Genomic DNA, 20,979 nt, shown 5'->3' with positions numbered 1-20,979 from the left:
CTTAAATTTTATAGATCATGTGTAATATCTGAAAAATGAACAGCAAATAAAATAACACGTTAAACAGGTGGCAGTCACCTGGTAGCAACAACTCAACCTGTTGATTTTATGAGCCTCCTTATATTCCTCCTGAAAACAGAGCTTCCATGTCCCATAGCATTTATTACCTTGTTGTAGGAAACTGCATCAAACATTTCATGTATTTGAGTAGGAGTTTTTGCTTCATTGGAGATAGGATGGGATGAATTTAATGAATCTCTTTTAATTACTTCAAAACACACGTCCAAAAAATAGTTATCCTAAATAGAGAATAATTTTTTTTTCAGTTTCAATTTGACACTCTTAAAGCAATAGAAAACATGCTAAGTTTAGTAAAACATTCTTTTCCCCTTTTAAAAAATTTTATTAAATTTATTGGGGTGACATTGGTTAATAAAATTATATGGGTTTCAAGTGTACAATTCTATAATACAGCGTCTGAATACTGCATTTTGTGCATACCACCCAAGTGGTGAACACATGAATCTCCTTCCGATAATCTTAGAAGTAAGTATTCAATCAACATTCCTTACAATTGATTGTAAGTTTCTTTCCCCTTTCACCAATTTTCTACTTCGTAACAGTGTAAATCCAACATTCCCTCAGACATTACATGAATGTTTACCATGCATCAAGCCTTGGATAGGGAAGTAAAACTAATGGTTCCCACTTAGTGAACATTTGCTGTGTATTAGGACCTTACATCCATCATCTGCGGTCCTTTCAAAACCCTGCATGGGAGATGCATATCTGCATTTCACTAGTGAGACTATATGAAGCTTTGAGATTAAACCACAGATGCAGCATGTAGTAAATAAGAAGACTTTGAATCCATGTCTGTCTATACTGTACTAGACTAAATGCTTACCCCAAAGAGCTAATTAACTTTTATTAACCACCTTAATATGTGGTGTTTAGATCCCCCTAGGCCTATAAAAAAAGACATACATGAAGAAATCTTTCCACACATTTTAGGGAAGTGAATAGGGCCTCTGGAAATTCTAGAGGAGTGCACCCCAAATCATGCATAGCTCAGGTTACATGCCAAGAACTCTGCACAGGACATATACCACGGGCATTGTCTTGTCCTATATCATTGTGTGTGGACAGTGATGTTCTTTCCTCTCACTGCGCATACGCAGCTGTGTATTTGGGCAATTTGAGTTCTCTGTCCAGAAATTTCTGGGTGAGGGTTTTATGCTATGGGCTTAATTGTGTGCCTCCCCCAATTCGTATGTTGAAGCCTCCACCACCACTATGTGACTGTAGAGCCTTTAAAGAAGGGATAGAGTGAAAACGAGGCTGTCATGGTGAACTCTAACCCAACATATCTGATTGGTGTTCTTATAAAAAGAGGAAATTTGGACAAAGAAACATCAGAGAAAAGACCATGTGATGATATAGCAAAAAGGAGGCTATCGGTACGCCAAGGAGAGAGGCCTCAGAAGAAACCAAGCCCACCAACACCTTGATCTCAGACTTCCAGCCTCCAGAACTATGAGAAAGTAAATTTCTGTTGTTTAAGCCTCCCAGTCTGTGGTATTTTGTAATGGCAACCGTAGTGAACTAATACAATCTGTTGTGTACCTCAAACCAAACACCGCAGGTTCAAAAACACCATGCTATTATATATTGTTTTGTCTTTAGCATTCACTGAAAATTTCAACAGTAAATTGATGATTCCTTAGGGCACATGGTATGATATACAAAAGTGTGAAACTTACAATTTGTAGCTCTGGATAGGTAGCATTAACAGAGATAAGTTCCATGTATGTTGCAAAACCCTCATTGAGCCAAATATCATTCCACCATTCCATTGTAACCAGGTTGCCAAACCACTAGGAGGTAAAAACTCAATGTTATTGAAAGTTAAAAAATATAGAAAATTGTTAACTGTAGCAAAAATATTATGTTAACTTCTTTCTTTTAAGTATTTCAGGCCTTTTCTCTGTCTGGACAACCCTTTTCTCTCTGCACAACTTCCTTCTACTGATTTCCCTGCCTTCTCATCCCACCACCACATTTTTGCTTGTTTTACTTTTCTTTCTTTGGTGTCCTTATTGCCAACTTCCATTCTATCCTCTGAGTATTTCCTAGCTATTAGATTTAATATTAAGAAAGAAAATAAAACATTTTGTAGTTTTTTTCTTTCTCATACAATAAATATAATTTCCTTGATAAATGGTGATGGTCTAAGGAAAAATGTAAGCCAAAACTTCCTTGGTGAAGTCAACTCTTTATATTAAAAAGAAGGTACTTAAGCGAATCATAAGAATTCATTTAGGGCTTCCAGATTGTTACATAATATTACTGATGAGCAAATTTTGTTGTTAACCTCTGCCCTGACTTATTTCCAGGGATTAACTTGGCCACTAAAGTGACTAAAGTTCTGAGATTTTAAATATATATATATATATATATATATATATATATATATATGCATAAGCATAAAGTAAATGTAAATGTAAATTTACCCTTGACCTATATTTGATCTGTAACACCAGTTTTAAATATTATTATTTTTCATGTACTTTTATATTTTATTTATTTGTTTAGCTCATGTGCCCAATAGTGTGCATGTAGTTTATCTGTTTTAGGATTGCAATCTCCAGAAGGATGGGAAACTTAAACAAAAACATTTCAAGATTCAGAAGAGCCTTGTTACAGTTATAGAGCAGAACAGCTAGGGCTGTAGCTTCTAGAAACTCTTTGAGCTCTATTCCTTTTCTGATGAATCTCAGATCATTTTGCAAGTGGGCACCCATCTTTCCAAGGGCATCTATAAGAAGGGACAGGTGTATCCTCAATCTGAGAAGTGGTAAACATGAGAAAGAAAGGCTGAGCTGGTTCTGGTCATTTTTTTTTCCAGTTAAAAAGAGTGGTTTGTTTATTCATTCATTCAATGAATATCTATTGAGAACCTACTATGTTCCTGGCACCATGCCATACGTTAGAAATATAAATGTTTATAATACAGCCTCTACCTCAATACAAGTGATGGAGGTCAATCATGGACAGATAAATGCAATAAAGCAGTATTGGTGCCATGATCAATGTCTATACAGGGGCAGAGAAGATTCCAGGAGGGAAGAATTAGTTCCGCTTAACAAGTGTATAGATTAGTTAGGAAATGATTCATTTCATGAGTCTTGCAAGTGGTTTTCAGGTATGTTGGGAGTGGTGTGTGCTCTAGGCAGATCAAGTAGTAGGAGCAAAAAAGCACAGAGGAACAACTCACTCTGGCATGTCCAAGAAATAGCAGGTAGTCTGGGATGGCTAAAGCTTAGGGTGTCAGTAAGAGATGAGGCTGGAGAGGTGGAGAGGGGCTACGTCATGGGGGCCTTGTATGATGTGCTATGGACCCGTGACTCATCCAGTTGGGAGTCTATGCCAGGGTTTTACACAGAGGAGCAACATGGTCATATGGAGACAAAATAGTCAAGGCAGAAATTCCGCTGCGGCCTGCTGCTTCAGCCTTCCACTCTGCACCTCCATGAAAGAGAAGCTATTAAAGGAGGGCTTGGAAGGTGCATGGAGCTTCAGAGGTAGAGCATTTCCCCATGAACACTGGATAGAAAGATGAGAAATCCCCAGACTTAGTGAAGAGCTTTGGAGCTACCAGTGACTAATGATCAAAATGCCGAAGATGGGCCAATGGGAGATTCTAAACCAGAGGAAGCTGCCCCTATATTCTCTGAGTACAGTGCTGAGCATGGCTCCTGTGTAACTGGGTACTTAGTTCATTGCTTAAGAAAACAAAAACAGCTTATTATTATGGTGATGATAAAAGATAAAGGTAAAAATTGAAAATAAGGGACATTACCAGATCCTACAATGGCACAATATTTACCATCATGGTGAAAGAGAATTTCTGCGGCCCTTAATAATGCAATGTGTTACTGGGGATTTTCAAAAATGAAATAGAGTAGAAATAGCCTCTGCTATCTATAGGGCTAGTTTTACAGCTCCATATTTGCATGTAAGACAGTGTTAATAGATGGGCCTTGGAAATCTCACCGCAAAAATGGTAGCAGGAGTAGTCATCACCATCAACAACTAACACTTATCGACTGTTACTATATGACAGGCACAGACACTTCTCTGTAATCTTCACAACAGTTTCAAGCAGGATCTATTAACTTCATTTTCTAGATGAGGACACTGAGGTTTAGAGAATCAGATAATGTATTCAAGGTCAGCAGCCTGTGATTTCTGAGACTCAAAGTACTTCCTTATGGCCATATAATCACAGGTTCCAGCTGAAAGGGAGACTGATTTTGCCCTAGATTGGAATGCCACAGTACTAGGGGGTCTAAGAAGAAACATTTTTAATAGAAATCTCTATTTGTAGAGTTTCCAATTCTGTGCTCTATGTATCTGCCCATAGATACATTTGATACATAGATACATCTTAAAAGACATTTGAAGGCTTTACTTTGAAGGATTTTAAAGGATATAGTGACCACTTCTCTTGTGATAAAATTCCTGTATGAGTCCCATGCTCTGGAACTTGAGCCCTTTGGTTTGATAATCCCTAAGGTCCCCTCTAGCGGTAAAATGACGATTTTTATGTTGTTTCAGGAAGATTGGTGGTGTTCCGTATTATGCTCTTTGGGGCTGATACTAAAAGAATGCCAGGTACCTGGTGTGCTAGTTCATGGGCTATGACCCTGGTCACCCACAGCTTATCAGAAGCGGAAGAGGTCCTAGGATCAAAGAGCAGCGATGTCTCTCGATATGTGATGAGGCCCCAGTTTTCCATGGCTCCGGATCCAAAGTCAGGAATGGCAACTAGGTCTAAGAAATAAGAACAACCACACTAGACCATTATGGCTTCCACACCAGAAGTGGGATTTGCTTCCCCATCAAATACATTATGATCCTTTCAGTGTAATATATAAGCAGACTTTCTGAAAACATCAAGAATATCTTAACATTGACATTGTGTCTTGAAGTTGCACTGAAAATAATCAGTACCCATATCAAGTAGAATAAATTCCATCAATACAGTTTTGGTTGCAGTTGAAGTAATCTATTGACATTTAACCTTTTTTTTTCCCCAAAAAAAGTTCTGGATTCTGAAAATACCATGGGTGCACTACTGCTAAGAAAACAATTTATTTAAAAACACTTGCATGTATTTTATATTAGTATATTGAAAATAAAAGGTATCAAATAACATCTAATATGTTTGAGATTCATCAAAAAATATAATGAATTCATTTCTACAAAAAGACAAACATACAGGATTTTAATTTCAGGAAAATGACATTGATGTTTTCTCTACTTCTTAACAAAGTCTTGGGGGAGAAAAATAAAATTTAATCTGTAAGCAATTCGGGTATAATGTATATTAATTTATATTATATCCGTGTGTGTGTGTGTATCCCTTGCCAATGTAGGTTAGAAAATTTCCGGCTAATATTTAATGTTGGAATTCTTTGTTTTTATTTTGCCGGGCCATTTTGGAAGAAGTGCTGTTTGGCTGAAAAGGAAGGTAATTTTTTTTTTTTTTTTTAATCAACTGAGTCACTTGGCTTGTAATTGTATTGTCTGAAATTAATACTAGTTAATTTCAGTATATAAAAACAAATATAGTTTAACAAAATACAAAATTAAATTGGCACTAAAAAAGGTTAGTATTCATTAGCACTTCAAATGTAGGAATGAATGATTCCTTTCTAAATTGCACTGATTATTTTATATTAGTTGGATTATTTCCTAAAGCCATTAGAGATGTTTACTCGTATATCTGCTCTATTTTTTCTTAAGTTGCATGCTTCTTTTCAGTTAGTTTTAAAATACATTTCATATAATCTTCAAGGTTGCATTTTTCAAGAGCAGCATAAGATTGTGGATGGGTGTTATTTGATCTTTCCTTGACTTTTGATATAGAGGAGAGAAGTGGATTATGGGTAAACTGAATTTATTATATCTGTGCTAAGTGGTATATAGAACTGGCACTTTGCTAATACTGTGAGACTCAGGAACTAGGTAAAAGCGCGTGGAGATGTCTTTTGATGGTCCCTTTTATATTCTCTTAAAATATTGCATGGATGTTGGGTAAAAAGGGAAGGAAGAATATAATAAGGAGTATTTCCTAACATCCCAAAGGAAAATAAATGTTTTGTCACTGTCTAAAAGGTAATCTATGTAAGTTATAAAATTAAGTCATAGTTTTATATGTTCTGCAACATTAAAAAAATTACAATTTTTAATTTTTAAGATAGAAAATTAAAACCAAAATAGATTATGTGTATTTTCTTATATAAAGATCTACTACTACCACATTCAAATTGCCTATTTCCTTCAAATCCTTTTTTTTTTTTTTTTTAAATCTGCCACAGTCTTATCTTCCAAACTCAATTGCGCTATAAATAACAGATGAAGGGACAGTTTTCAGCTGTTTACATAAACCTTTGGCCAAGTTTCACAAAAGATTGCTGGTCTTATATAAATAAGGTATAGAAAGATATTATATTCCAGAAAATTCATCCAATTAAATCTAATATGCAATGCAGCTATTTTAATATTAAACCTAATAAAAACTAGAGAAATGATCCACACTACTTGGGCTTCTGATAACTATTTTCTACACTCAAGGACCATCTCTGAGATACAAATTACTGCCTCCTGGGCTAAGTGAACCTCTTCAGTGCTCATTTAAATCACATATAAAGGAAAAACTCAAAGCAAGTTCTATAAGAAAAAATAAAGACAATGATGTAGAATTTGAACCTACCCAATTTTGGTAGTGGATAGTTGATATCAAAGTAATTTTCATAAAAAGCAAGTAGCTTCAATGATGCTTCCAAAGCATAATGGGTTTGACTCCATTTGTCTGGGGATGCATAGATGGACACCTGGGAAATGTAGATCAGAAGTGGTCTTTGAATGACAGCTCCTTGGCACAATTCCATTCCTAACAACCCTCACCCAAAGAAAGGCAGACTGCATTTTTCAAGAAATTATTGATATATTATTAAAGCATGTTGTTGATAGGGGATAAGATGTTCTGTAAAGCATTAAAGCAAAAGCCAGTCTTGAAAATTATAAACACCCTGCATCTTCTGTTACAATCCCTTCTCTAGGTACTAATCTGTAAATCAAAGCTATGTTAACCCATGATATCATGAGAGTTTACTTGATCTCATCACTGTCATGTACTGTGACACTTGAGAACTAACCTTCCAAAATTATGACTACGAGCACAATTCAAGCAAAACAGAGTTTTATGAGGTGGGAAAGCCTTCAAGAACTAATTGGATCCACCCCTCTCCCCATCTAGTTTACTTTAAACTCAAAAATGCCCAAATATGTTCCTTCAATCCCCCCAAAGTAATTAGCCATTCAATGGAAAAAATAAAGTTGGATTTGGATTTTCTTGGGTTTCGAGAATAGTGCTACTTTCATTTCATGATCTGCTCTCATGCTCTGAATCAACTGAAGTCACTCAGAACTTCTATAGGAAAGATATATTAATGGCCACCATGTTTTAATGGCTTACCAGGCACTGTGCTAAATGCATACGTGTAAAATCTAATTTAATCATCTCAACAACATTAGAAGTAGCTGCTATTATCTTCAGGAAGACAAGTCACTCATGTGGAGCTGGGACGTGAATCCGAGGAAGCTGACAACAACCTATCTTCTGAAATAAAGTGCCATCTGACCTCTCACACATCTATATCGATGCACATGCAGACCGATGTGCAGAGATGCCATGATATGTATATAAAGACATGTTCATAATATATATCTACATATCCATAGGTGTAATATGTATGTAAATGGTAATAGCCATTTTATAGCAATATTTCATAAGCATTACTTTATGGGTCTTTGAATATGTTTTTACATCGATCATTTATGTCGATCAGTTCCTGGGTCTTTGAATATGTTTTACGTTGATCAGTTCCTCAGAGTAAAGAATTCTTTTTTACTTTTAATGTCCCTACTGATGTTTGCAAAAATTTATAAAATAATTATTGGTTACTGTAAATTTCTGTAAACAATACATACTCTAAAAGTTATGAAGACCTCCTCTCACTGAGGAAAAAAAAGTTGTAGAAAACTACTGGAAACAATGTGAATGTCCTAAAATAAGATGCTGATTAAAAAATTCTTGTGGTACTTCCATGCCCTCCATTCAAGTACTATGCAATTATTAATATAGTATTATAGAATATTTAATGGCATTCCGTTTTTATTGCCTATTACAGTGAAAATTGAGTTAAAACAGTCTTATATATTAATTTATAAAAAGTTTCCATATATATAGTATATGCTGTCACCATATATACTGTCATGCTAACATACATATAGAAAATATTTAGAAGGTGAATACTAATGGTATTAGTAATTATATCTTGGTGATGGGAGTAATTTATTTATTTTTTACCGATCTCTAGTTTGTAAAATAAGCCTGATACTTTGATAATAAGGAAAAAAAGCTTACGAAAACAAAGAGAAGCTCATTGGCCTCTGCATATTGTTCTGCGCTGTGTATGAAATTAGATTGCAGTCTCACCTTGACCCCTGATGTGGTTGTCCCACTCACAGACTTGAAATCACAAACTATGTAGGCTACAAGGTATGTACTCATTTTCACAGTAGTTTCAAAATGATCTTCCAAGAGGCCTCCTTCAAGTTCAACTGTCTTAATCTACAGGAAGAAAAAAGAAGCAGGATTTGAAAACTGGAGCATTTTCCAACAAAGCCTATAACTTCAGCCAAGTAAGTTAGGGGACAGCCCGACATTCTGCAGGACACTTGATGCTCTTACAGGAGGAGATCAGGTCCCCTTTATGACATTCCGTGGCCTCTCCTCCCTTTATTTTTTTTGTCCCTGGACTTCCTCAGAGACACAATGCTTTTGGGACCCTAAAATGATGCCAAATCTTATTTTGTTGCTTGAAAGCATAAAAGCATCTTAGAAGCTTCCACTTCCTGGAAATGCAATAATCTCCAAACTGGCATAAATTCAAGTTCTACACTTCTAAGGAAAAATACCAGAGAGTGGCCCTTTTCTCTTTGTTATATAATAAATAAATCTCTGTTGCAGAAGGAAACAGGAAGCAGAACTGCACTAGATGCTTTGCATTATCTTTTAATCCTCTTATTATTTGTGTGTGAGGTAGGTGTTAGTTCACAAGTGGGGAAACAGGGTCTAAGAAAAGTGAACTGAATTGCCCAGGATAACACAGTGAGTTCCACAGCGAGACCAAGATGTGAATGCGACCGTGTGACTCCAAAGACGTTGCTCATTCTTTCACTCGCTATGCGACAGCTTGAGTCATAGTCTTATTTTTATCTTTGCTTCATTGATTCAGCAATGAAAGCAGTCAGGCCAAGGAGGTCATTAGTAATTTAAGCTTCTGCCTATGTACTGAGGAAGCAAAAGTTTTAAGCCCACAGACTTGTCAGCTGCCTCTATCAAATTCACTGAATAATTACTGAGTTCTATCTTCATTTGCTCTGGATAGCTTTTCCTGAAGATGATCTCCATCGTGGTACAACACCCCTAAATACTGAGTGGATCAGATTCAGTAATCTGAAAATACCACTTTCTTCAAATTAATAATAACCTTTTGGCTAGTTTGCTCCCTTCGCCACACATACACACGCACACACACACACTAACACTCACTTTTCAACTTGTCAGGCTTGTGGCAGCACTGACCAGGGCTTACCGAGCATGTTTCGTGTTTGATTAAGATTGCAGTTTGCTTTGGTAAAGGACAATAGCATAAAATATTGCCATAAAATGCTAGCCTATTTCAGTGACAAATATTTTTGCTATTAAATTCTGTATAATTTAATTCTACAGATTTCTATATAAAAAAATCAATTCCTAAATTCCAATAAATCCGAAGACACTAACCAAATACTCCAAGAAAGTTAGCAGTATATAAAGGGCTGTACGTTTTACCTCTGTACAGCAAATTAACTTTGTCCAGCAATGATCTTTTTTCATGAGTCTGATTCAACCAGAGTTCTATGGGGACATACTCCTAGCAGAGTAGAGGGTTATGGTTGGGGAGGGGGAAAGGGCATTATGATTGTAGTCTTCTGACCAAACTCTAAAACCATTTAGTCAAGTGTGTGGAGGACTAAGGAGAGGAGGGGGCAGGCTGTGGTACTATGGGGGAATGAGAGTCTGTGACATTAGCCAGCTGGTGGCAGAGATGGTTAGGAGACAGATGGGCATGCCCTCTGATTTTTTCCTTCAGATAAAGATGTAGCCCATGGAGGCTGAATTTTATTCAGGAACCTAGATTGACCCAAGTCGATTAACACTGCCTTAAATGGAAGTGTATGGGTTGTTTGTGTAAGTTCATCCAGGATGGTGATGTAAGCTCCAAGTAGATGGCACTTGTTGCTAAACAAAGATGTTGCTGATTGTTGCCAAACAGCAGCCTACCCGTCTGTCTCCTTGTACTTGCCCCCAAAGGAGAGTCTGTGAGACGGATCCTTTCAGGGACCTTGCTTCACCTGTGTGTTGCACCTCATGTCTCCCTGTTTGGCCCCAAAAAGATGGCTGGTCAGCCAATGACGAGTAACATTCCCCACAGGGGGGACAACTCAAGCCAGGCGCAGTCGAGTGGGGACCAAAGGAGAACCCGCGGTATTCGTAGAGGTGGGCACAGCCCCCCACCTTCCCCCGGCTAAGGAGAGCCTCTGCCTCTGTGGCTGCATTCCTTCCCACAACCTGCAGGGGAAGTGATTCAATGATGAGCTCTCCATCTATTCATATGCATAAAGGTTTTGTCCCTTGGGGAAATACATACATCCTGAGACTTATAGTTCAGCTGCCTGCAGGCAAGGGTGATTGGCTTGAATCAGTTTCCTATTGTAATTTATGGGATTCACAGATCTTGAGATTGACAAGCTTTATCTCCTTTACTTCCCCATCTAACTAATAAAAGTTAATGCATAGACCCGATTTGGGGTGTCCAGTCCTTGAGACTTGGGGTCCCTTGGCCCTGCTTATAATTTATTATTGGCTACTGTCTTTTCTTAACCCTGCGCCACCCTCTTCGCTCCCCACAACTCTCAACACACAGGACGCGACAGCTGTTTTCTCAATATTAGCAGGACTCTACTTGCAAATAGCAAGTGTTACCAGCAGGTGTGTGTTCCTTTAAAGAATGAGGGGGACAAAGAAATGCCCAAAAGATATGCAGTCTCTACCAGGGCTTTGCTGGTCACCTCACTTCCCTTAAATCTTATATCCTTAACTAAACAAATTAAGAACTTAGTATGTGTTGCTTTCTTCCACCAGTCCGTAACCCATCTTAAGTGCTGCAACTGTCATCCAGAGAGTATGACTGTAGCATTACTTTAGTTTTCCTTTTTTGGCTAACCATGAAAGCCTGGGTTGGGCATGTCAATGAGGAGCAGAATGTAAAGCCAATATTTGCTAAAAAGTGGCATGATCCAGAGATCTGGTCCAGTCAACGGAGGCCATGCAAAGATTCAAAGATTGTATTAAATATTTTCAGTGTTCACTTATTTGTCTTAAATGTGAGAAGTTGCTGGAGGTTTCTAAAGATAGAAAATTTAAATTCTAATATAACACAATCGCAATTTATGCTTGCACCACATTTTAATTAAAAGACTTGATGAACTGTGTTTTTACTTTACCCTCCATAACTATTCACACGGAAATTTTTATTAATAAAAAGATGCCAGGAAAGAGACTGAATGAACATACGGTTGGAAAACAGACTTGGAGTTAAGGTAGCAGATAATTTTACCTGAAAATGAAAGGACCAATTAAATTGCTCTCTTTACAATCATGGAAAAACTGTGGGGTATGTGCCATATGGAGTGTTGTCATTTCCCCCCTTGCTCTGCTCTTCCAGTGTTTCAGAGCAAACATCTTTTCCAACATTAAACAGAAATCTGGGGAAATTCAGTGTCTAGCTTCTCAACTCATGTCTGCCCATCATCCATAGCGGCCAGTCACTGCAGGGCAGAGAGGAAAAGGGGGCGGGGCCACTTGCTGGCTTCCGATGACCTGGCTGCTTTCTGTGCTGCTCACCCTACTGAAACACTGTCAGGAGAGCCTCTATTTTTGTCCTACTTTCCAAGCTGCAATAGGGAAATATTTTACATTGTGTTCAACAATACAAATGGCAAGCACATCATTAGTGAGGAAATATCAAACGAAGACCATGGTCTACTGTGTCTTTCAGAGTCTCTGCATTTTGAGTGTAAATATGAGCCAAATTAAAACGTTCGAAGGTTTCATTCAACTTAAAAAGTGTACAACCACAATAAAGAATTTTCATAAATAATTTTAAGAACTATCTATTGAACTTTAAAAAAAAAAAATGGAGTCTCTATATCCTTACCATTCCAAATGCGGTCCCTGGACCAGTAGCAGGGGCGTCACTGGGGAGCATGTTAAAAAGTCAGAATGTTGGGCCTCACCCCAACATTGACTGAATCAGAACCTGAATTTAACACCATCCTCAGATAATTGATCTGAACGTTAAAATCTGAGAAGTACTGCTCTACATGATTCTGAATTTCATCAGTAATACTGATTTAAAAGAACAATGTTTCTACATGAACACAAAGAAACTACAAATCACTTTTTTGTTTTGTTTTGTTTGTTTCTTTAAAAAAACGACTTCTGGAGAAACAAGGCCTCAAATAGAGTGATGTTAAAAATCTAGAAATTTTATCCATCTACATATTGTTAAATAATATGTAGATGGATAAAACACATTAACGGCTGAAATCCTAAAAACAAAGGAAATATTTTAAAAAGCAACACAATGAAGACCAAAGCTCAACTTGAGAATGATTCCCCAGTATTTGTGAAAGTGGCAATACCTTTGGCATATTGGATAGTGCAATGTGTCCTCTCTCTCTTCTTATCTTGATGGAAAAGTTGGCTTTGAATAATGGTTCATCAAAGCAAGGAAAAGCCGTTCGCGCCTCAGTTGGCTCAAAATCTGTTACTGCTATTGTTCTGTGAAAAGAAGAATCACCCCCAGCCAGAATACACAAGTGAACCCAAGAAAAGAAATAAACTTGTACCTTGAGAACACAGCTTATCAAGCCCAGAGGTGACATATTTGATTTCTCAAACTATAACCTCAGAGAATCCAGACTTTCTTTTCGGGGCGGGGGGGAAGAAAAAGAGGGTAAGATTTTGTTTAGTAGCTGCCAGTTGTGAACGCATGGCGATGCGCCCTCTACTTACGTGATGTCCTTCATAGTCACGGCAGACATGGATATTAAAGCTCAGAGAATTGGAGTGACCTTGCCAGGATCCTTAGCTAGTAAATTCAGTGGCTCAGATAGGCCTGCCCAGTCCATTTGAGGTCAAAATTGACAAGGAACTTAGTTCAGTACCATGTCTAAATCTGTGGGGACCTCAGTCAGACATTCTAATAATTGTGAATATGGGGATGTCTTAGGGTGTGTTCCCAGGAAGCAGACCCTGATTTATTAAGAACATGCTGTCAAGAGAAAAGGGAATGAGGGAAGCAAAACAGGGAAGGGGAAGAAGCCAGGCCAGGTCCTAGCTTCAGCCTGACCCACAGGGAGCTCTGGAATGGAGGTTCCATCTTCAAGTTTTCACCTACTGAAGCTGGGTGTTCATATTCCTGTACCACAGTTAGCTAAGGGTCTCCATGAAGGGCCTAGGTCCCCGCCACTTCTAGCTCTCCCTGCCTGCTGGCAAAGCAGCTCCAGTTTTCAGACTAGAACACGTAGTTATAGTCAAATCTCTATGTCACATCACCTTGATAATGCCTGAAATTGCATAATTACAGATTTATCCTTTGGACTTCTGAAGTGCATCTGGAGAGCAGATTTTGATTGGAGAAGAAGGGGAGAATAGAAAGTTCAGGGTCAGATAAAGAGAGAGAAAAGCCAGAAGGGAAAAAAGAGAAGCGGTCAGGATAATTTTGCCTCAATTTCCTTTATTTCTATCATTTGGACTGGAAAAGTGACGCTTGGCATCTAAATAATGTGCTTGGGGCCTCGAGGTTTTATTTGGATTTGGGTAGCAGGTCCTGCAAATGTAAAGGAATTCCAGATGATGGTGGTAAGTTTTCACTAACGTGAAATTTTAGTTATAGTAAGTCTACATGGAAAAGCAAAAAAAAAAAAAAAAAAAAAAAAAGAAGACTTTCTTTGCTACTGATACCATTAATTTTAGTTGCATATGCCAAGTAGTGACTTCCTGTTTCTCAAAGAACTATTGTTGACTGAATTATTTTTGTATTTTAGGTTAAGTTGCATGTGTATCGTGTGTGTGTGTGTGTGTGTGTGTGTGTGTGTGTGAGAGAGAGAGAGAGAGAGAGAGAGAGAGAGAGAGAGAGAGAGAGAGAGAGAGAGACCCCATACGACTCTGTTGTCGTTTTGTAAATCATCCTACATGTTAGACCTACTAGATGACTGAGTATGAAGAGAACTGGCTAATGAATCATAGTAAGAGTCAGAAATAGCCTACAGTTCATTATGGGAGGCATGCTGGAAGTCCTCCAGCTATAATTACACCAAAAAATCTTTCCCTCCAGTCTCCCTCATCTCCCAAAATGACATCCTTAAAAAATATTTTCTTTAGATAGAGCCTTTGTCTCTTGAAAAAATGAAAAGAAAAAAAAAAGGCATCACTGGTCACATGGTTGCCTGAGTGGGAAGAAACTGATGAGTTTTCTATCCAGTACTATGCTGGACCTGAGAACAGGCCCCTAAGAATTGAGACTGCAATGAGGGGAAGCATCCCTAAGGGGAGGGGGAAAGAGAGGGGCCTGGGGAAGGGCTGTCCTAAGTGGACTGGGGGTGTGGTGTGGGGTGGGAGCCTGAGATCCCAGAGGGCAGTAGGTATCTAAGGTGTGGAAAAAAGAGGAAGTTTGTAGCAGACGCAGCTAAAGTTGCCTGCTAAGATCTATTCCCCTTCTTCAGTTCCAATGGAATCCTGATTTTGTTTAGGAAGACGATGCATCTAGATAAACAAATCATTTCTTTAAACTCCCTTGCAACTTGGTGGGCATCTGACTCTCTGTGCCTAGGTGAAATCATTGAGTGGGAAAGCTTTGTAAAAGGAGTCAGACTCAGCTGGAACGTTTCTTTTTGCCTTTTTCCTCCCTACCCCCACCCCCGCCCCATGTCCCTCTTCTTCCTGCCTGGAATGTGGACTGGATGCCTAGACGTGCAAAATACTATCTTGTATTAGGAGGAAAGCCATATGCCAAGGGTGGCTGGGCAGAAAGACAGAAGGAGCCTGGGTCCTGGATAACACCAAGAAGCACTGCAGCAAGCCTGAGCTGCCCTACTTCTGGACTTCCTGTTGCGTGAGAAAAATAACCCCCTCTGTGTTAAGCCTTGGTACTGAGGTTTCTCTAACTGGCAACTGAACACAACCGTACAAGGTAGTAGAGCACTGAAACCAGGCTCTTCTCCCCTCCCAGATGGATCCCAGTGCTGGACCACCAAATCACCCACTCTGACTCCTCTCTTCCTCTCACCTCACGTTACCAATGTGTCAGCAAATTCTGCCTATTTTAACCTCCAGAAGAAATGCCATGTTCAATCACTTCTTTCCACAAGCACCACCACTCGCTCTGGCCCAAGCTGTAGTCGTTTTTTGCCTAAACTGCTGCAGTGACCTCCTAAATGATTACTGCTCTTCTACTTTTTCCTCTCTATGGACCCTCAACACGCACTTGATCTTTATGAGCATAGATCAGATCAGAACCTTCCAATGACTTCCCGCTGCACTGGAGTAAAAGCCTGAACTCCTTACAAAAGGCTCTAAGTCTGCAAGATCTGATTCCTTCCAACTCTGCTTCTCTCCCTTACCTGTACTCTTCATGCCACACTGACCTTCTTTTCTCAATCAGTCCTGCCTTACAGCATTTGCACTTGCTACTCCATCTCCTGGGAACACTTTGCCCTAAGATATCCTCATGAGTGTTTTTCTCTCTTCTACATTAGGTCTCAGTTTAAATGCACCTTCTTGACAAGGCCTTCCCTGACCACTCAGCTAAATTAGTCCCACTTCCCAGCTACACTTACTCTCTATCACAGCACCTGTTTTATTTCCTTCATAGCATTTATCACTTACCTTGTCCATATCTCAACACTATACACTCAGTGTCTAGAACAGTGCCAGACACATAGTATGTGCTCAATAAACATAAGCTGGTCAAATACACCATATTTCTCAATTCTCCAAACAGACTTGCTCCTGCCACCTAGATTTGAGTCAGGCTACTTCCTGGGTCACCTATGTACTTTCATTTCCTCTCTCTCAACCCCAAATCTCACATTTCTTTCTGATCTCAGATCAAGGCTCACCTCCTTTGAGAAGCCTTCCCTGTTTCAGCCCTCTCTGCACTGTAGCACATAAACATATATGTTTTATCACAGTCATATACTGCCCTCTCCTCTAAGTTATTCTCCGCCAGCTGTTTATACCTCTGTATTCTGTGTTCCCAGCTTTCCTGTGATTTCCTTCAGAGATGGTAGAGCTTCTCCTTCTTCCTAGTTTCCCACAGTTTATTGGGCTTTTAATAATTGACCACTGAAGCATGCTCCTGGCAGAGATGTAACACATAAGGAAAATATCACAAGAGACTGTAAACAGCTGAAGCAATGTCTTACCTTGTTTCACCATCAAGCGTTCTGTACGTGCTTTTATAAAACCCTTCAAAACCATCAGATAACTTGGCCTGGAAGTCAATCACCACATAATATCTCAGGTCAGCCATAAGTGTCTCTGGAACTAGCAGTGCAATTTGTTGATGAGCAGGATAACTCAAAACATTCAGTTTTTTCCCTGGTTTCCTGTATCTCAAATCTTCCTCGGAATGAAGAGCGGCATTCATGATTTCAAGATCTTTGCTGTGCAAGATGATAAATTGGGTGGCATCTCTGACTAAGACTTCAATCTTCTCAGATGCAACAAAGTCCAGGGAGGTGAGATTTGGGTGGACAAAAAGGTCATAGTGGAGGGGAATGACCATACTGGGGAGCCTTAGCTCCCGCCAAGGAAATGGTTCTCTATTGGTAGCTACTGGGAAAGCCTCAGGGTGCTTTTTGAACTGATCACTAGGTGGCGTTGAGAACAGAGAACAAATGCATATTTGGGGCAGGATGATTACTGAGCAGTAAAATCCTGTGTAAATATTAAATATGTGTTTTCTGCGTGGCTTAACCATTGCAGAAGAATGGAATACTAAATTTATTCTGTAGAAGACAAGTATTATCCAGACTAAATCTCGAAGTTCTTCACAGCACCATATTGCCTCCAAGTATGTCACACAGGATTTGAACAATGTTTTAATAAATTGATTTAATCTAGAAGAAAAAAGAAAACATTTATAGCATGAAGAAAAAGATTTCAATTCAGAAATAAAACCTTAAAAAAAAAGGATATATGTGAATAGGGAAAACCTGCTCTCTGTCAGAATCAGGTCAAATATCCATAAAATAAACTAATAAACCTATCATCTGGTTATTACAGAAAAAAAATTCTTTAGAGCTCAAATGAAAGGACTGAATTCCCTCTGTATTCCTATGCAACGAGCAGAAGGTAACTGCAAATTCATTGCATGTTGAATGTTTCTAATATTTGACTACATCATTCTAAATGGGCACCTGAAAATGAACTGCACAGGCGTCTCTATTTTGTCTTAATAAGTCGCAAAGAATACTCTATATTCTTTGGTTACCAGATGTTATTATCATTAATGGCAGTGAATTTCACCTCTTTCAACAAATAGCATCATCTGAATGGCCTTATTCCATGGCTACTGGTATAAAGGTTGTTAGTCTAGCTAGATGCTTGCCTTGGCTTATTTCCAATATGTCAAAAGCTGTGGAAATAAAATTTGAATTTATAATATTCTGAGAATATTTAAAAAAATTATTTTGGTGCTCGTCACCTTAGGCTACCTTGAAAATACAACTTAAACTGAATTCACTGTCTCTGTATTAGAATTATGACGATTTCTTCTTATTAGAAGGGTAAAGCTACCAAACATGAAATCAGGACAAAGACTATAGTTACTACAGGTGAGTCAACTCTAATCCCACCCTGCCTCCTGCCTCTACCTCCCTTCTCCCTGCTCCAACTTAAACCCATGAATGGTTTCCTTTCCTTTTCTTTTTTATCAGTAACAAGTTCTTCAGAATCAATTACCTGAACAATTACTTCAATTTTCCAATTTGCAATATTAATACAGATCAACAGATATTGTTAAAGGAACAAAGAAAAAGAATACAACAATTGTTAAATAACGATCTGTCTCCCCTCTTTTTAAGACAAGCATTAAATTATAGTTACCAAATCTCAATGTTCTGAACCTCTGATAGACAAAACTAAAATTGGTCTATTAGCTTAAATTTCTGATGGTTTGAAAAATGAAATTGCTTATTTGTTCGGTCCTGGGCTTGGGAATCAAAGTGCCTGGATTTCAATACTAGCTCCTTCCCACTTACCTGTGTGATCTGAGGCAAATTTCTGATTTTTTGAGCTTTGGTTTCCTGACCTTAAAATAGTGTAATAATTATACCATCCTCACAATGCGAGGATTAAATGAAATAATTCATGGGGAGAATTTGGCACAGCCCAGCAACTAGCATATAGGAAGGATGTAATGAATGTTGAATATTGCATTACTATTGTGGCTATTATAACTTGCATTCTCTGGCCTAAATTAAGAAGTATTTCTGCCCCGACTTGTAACACACATACCCCAAGAAAGGTGTTTTTTTTTGGGTAAGAGTGGAGAAAAAGGCCTTGATATTTATTCATATAGCCTTTAACCTTAGAACTGGGAAGGACTTTAAGTCCTTAGTGTCCATATAAAGAGACTGAGGGGGAGTGACTTTCCCAAAGTCAGGCAGGAAAATCTGAAGCAGAATCGGTATTAAAACACAGCTCTTTGACCCTTGGTCTGATGGCCTTTTCCATTGTATTAAAGGCACACTGCACTGTGCCTTTAGTAACATTGCAGGGAACCAATTGTCCTGGGATTGAAGACACAAGAATTGCAACAAACGTTTGGGAGAGGCTAACAGATCCCCAAAAGGGAACGAATCAGTTAAGCAGAAAGATTCTCAAATCAAGTTCCATCTTTCACTGCACACACTTTCCAGTACAGTAGTGCCAGATTCAGATCCTTCCCCCAGAGCCTCACCTTCGATTACAGCACAGCACTTTTATACCTTCAGTTCTGGTCATCAGTCTCACTGAAAACTCTTAAAGACAAATTCAAGAGAAATGTTAATGTGTTACCTTAATCCACGTTGTTGCAGGTTTGAATGGAGGAGAAGTTCTTTTTGCTTTCACTTTCTGTTTGGTACTCCGGAACTTTGCATTCTTCCTGATTATAGCACGAGCTGGTTCGTGATCACATAGGTATAAACAGGGCTTAGCACAACACGTTTAGTTCAGAAAACACAAGAAGCTAACGAGTGGCTTCAGAGTGAAAGCCACACCAGCATTTCAGTGGCTGCCGCTCCTACTGTTTTATCTTCCTCAGCCCTTATCCCCTTGTGTAAAGCCTACAGAACCTAGCTTGTGCTTTTTGGTGCTGAGTTATTTAAGGACATGATCTTGAATTCCTCATTGCTCTGACCTATTGCCACTGACCTCTGTCCTTTCACCCTTGAAAAGGTAACTCCAGTGACTTCCCACTCAGTGTCTATGGCCTTTATCCGAGGAGATTATCCTTATCTCGTCCATGTCTGTAACCTCTTGCCTCTTGGACATAAAGGAACTGTACCCCACTCGTCTCTCCATTTCTTTTTATCTGCCAGGTTGAGTTGGGCATCTTTTTCTTCACCACCCTAAGTATGGGCCTTCCACAAAGAAAGGACTATGTCTCTTCTGCCTCTACCCTCTGCTCTTTTCTCTTTGCTCTTCCTTAGAGATCACGTTCCAGTGCAGCTAGCTCTCATTTATTCTTCCTCATTTATTCCCACATTTTTCTCTCCTGATCTTTCCTTCTGTGGTTCTGCGGCTGCCATTCCAGCAGCTCGGTGGATTTTTACATGGATGTGTTGTCAACATCTCAAACAGTTGTTGAGATGTTGTTTCCCCACATAAATTGTTTTCCCAGATCAGTGCATTTTGCTTTAACTTCATCTGTTTCAAGCCTTCCTCCATGATCTATGATTGGGCCATATAATTCTTTTGATTCTGCCTCTCTCCAGTTTATTATCAAGTCCTGTTGATTGTTTCTTTTTAATATCCTTTTGTCCAACTTAAAAAAAAAAAATTCGCATAGTCATTAAATTAGTCCAGGTCCTCATCACTCCCCATAAAGGCCTTCAAACCAATCTTCTCAAATCCCGCTCCTGCAGCCCACTTGCACAGTGCCAGCAAATCCACCCTTTCCACTGCTGCTTGATCATGCCACACCCCCTGTTCAAAACCTTTCCAAGGTTTTCCTCTGTTTACACAGACAGGCAGATCCCTGTGGAGAGATCATGGATGGCCAGCTGGACCACGTGAACTCTCTCATGCTCTCTCTGGTTGTTTTGTTTATATCCTAGTGCATTAAAGAGCAATGCACCCACACCCATGTTATTCTGAAGTGAAATACAGCAACCTTGGCTCTTATTGTTTTAGAGACCCTCTTTCATGCACTGGTATTACCTGCCTTGGCTGGGCATTTGAATTTGCAAACATCTATGCTTTGGCTTAACGTTCAAATGCTGCTGTGATTAGGTCCTATTTAATTCTCAAGCCTTAACTTCTTTTCTGTTTCTATATTTTTATCATTTCAACCTGTTTAAACAATGTGATAAAGCAGAAGATGCAAAAAGGAAGGAGGTACGCTTTGCCTATGGCCAGGGGCACAAAGCTGAGTGAGGTCTCTCAGAGTGGCGTTTTGTGAAATTCCGGGGGCACCGTGGGGTGGATGGGAAACAGGTGAATGGGGAAAAGGGGACAAACAGGAG

The 20,979-nt window shown here is 38.9% G+C and overlaps 1 protein-coding gene across 3 annotated transcripts in view; it reads right to left on the bottom strand.

Annotated features, from left to right (window-relative positions):
- Positions 1-19,527, bottom strand: part of ERAP2 (endoplasmic reticulum aminopeptidase 2) — a 45,853-nt gene extending 26,326 nt beyond the window's left edge. For 2 of the 3 annotated variants that reach the window (XR_004423550.1, XM_033110853.1), the window contains exons 1-8: positions 19,212-19,330; positions 16,672-17,367; positions 12,886-13,024; positions 8,570-8,704; positions 6,782-6,902; positions 4,682-4,836; positions 1,764-1,877; positions 168-299 (exon numbers count right to left, since the gene is read on the bottom strand). Coding sequence is in view for 2 of the 3 variants with exons in the window: in XM_033110853.1 (XP_032966744.1) it covers positions 168-299; positions 1,764-1,877; positions 4,682-4,836; positions 6,782-6,902; positions 8,570-8,704; positions 12,886-13,024; positions 16,672-17,367; positions 19,212-19,255 (1,536 nt within the window). In the remaining variant the exon portion in view is untranslated. Of the gene's footprint in view, positions 1-167; positions 300-1,763; positions 1,878-4,681; positions 4,837-6,781; positions 6,903-8,569; positions 8,705-12,885; positions 13,025-16,671; positions 17,368-19,211 lie in introns of all 3 variants that reach the window. The other variant, XM_033110855.1, reaches the window with a different exon arrangement.
- Between the last annotated feature and the right edge of the window lie 1,452 nt (positions 19,528-20,979).

The sequence above is a fragment of the Rhinolophus ferrumequinum genome, chromosome 7, assembly GCF_004115265.2.
Source record: "Rhinolophus ferrumequinum isolate MPI-CBG mRhiFer1 chromosome 7, mRhiFer1_v1.p, whole genome shotgun sequence".
Classification (NCBI taxonomy): Eukaryota; Metazoa; Chordata; class Mammalia; order Chiroptera; family Rhinolophidae; genus Rhinolophus; species Rhinolophus ferrumequinum.
This window is presented reverse-complemented; position numbering and strand designations above follow the sequence as displayed.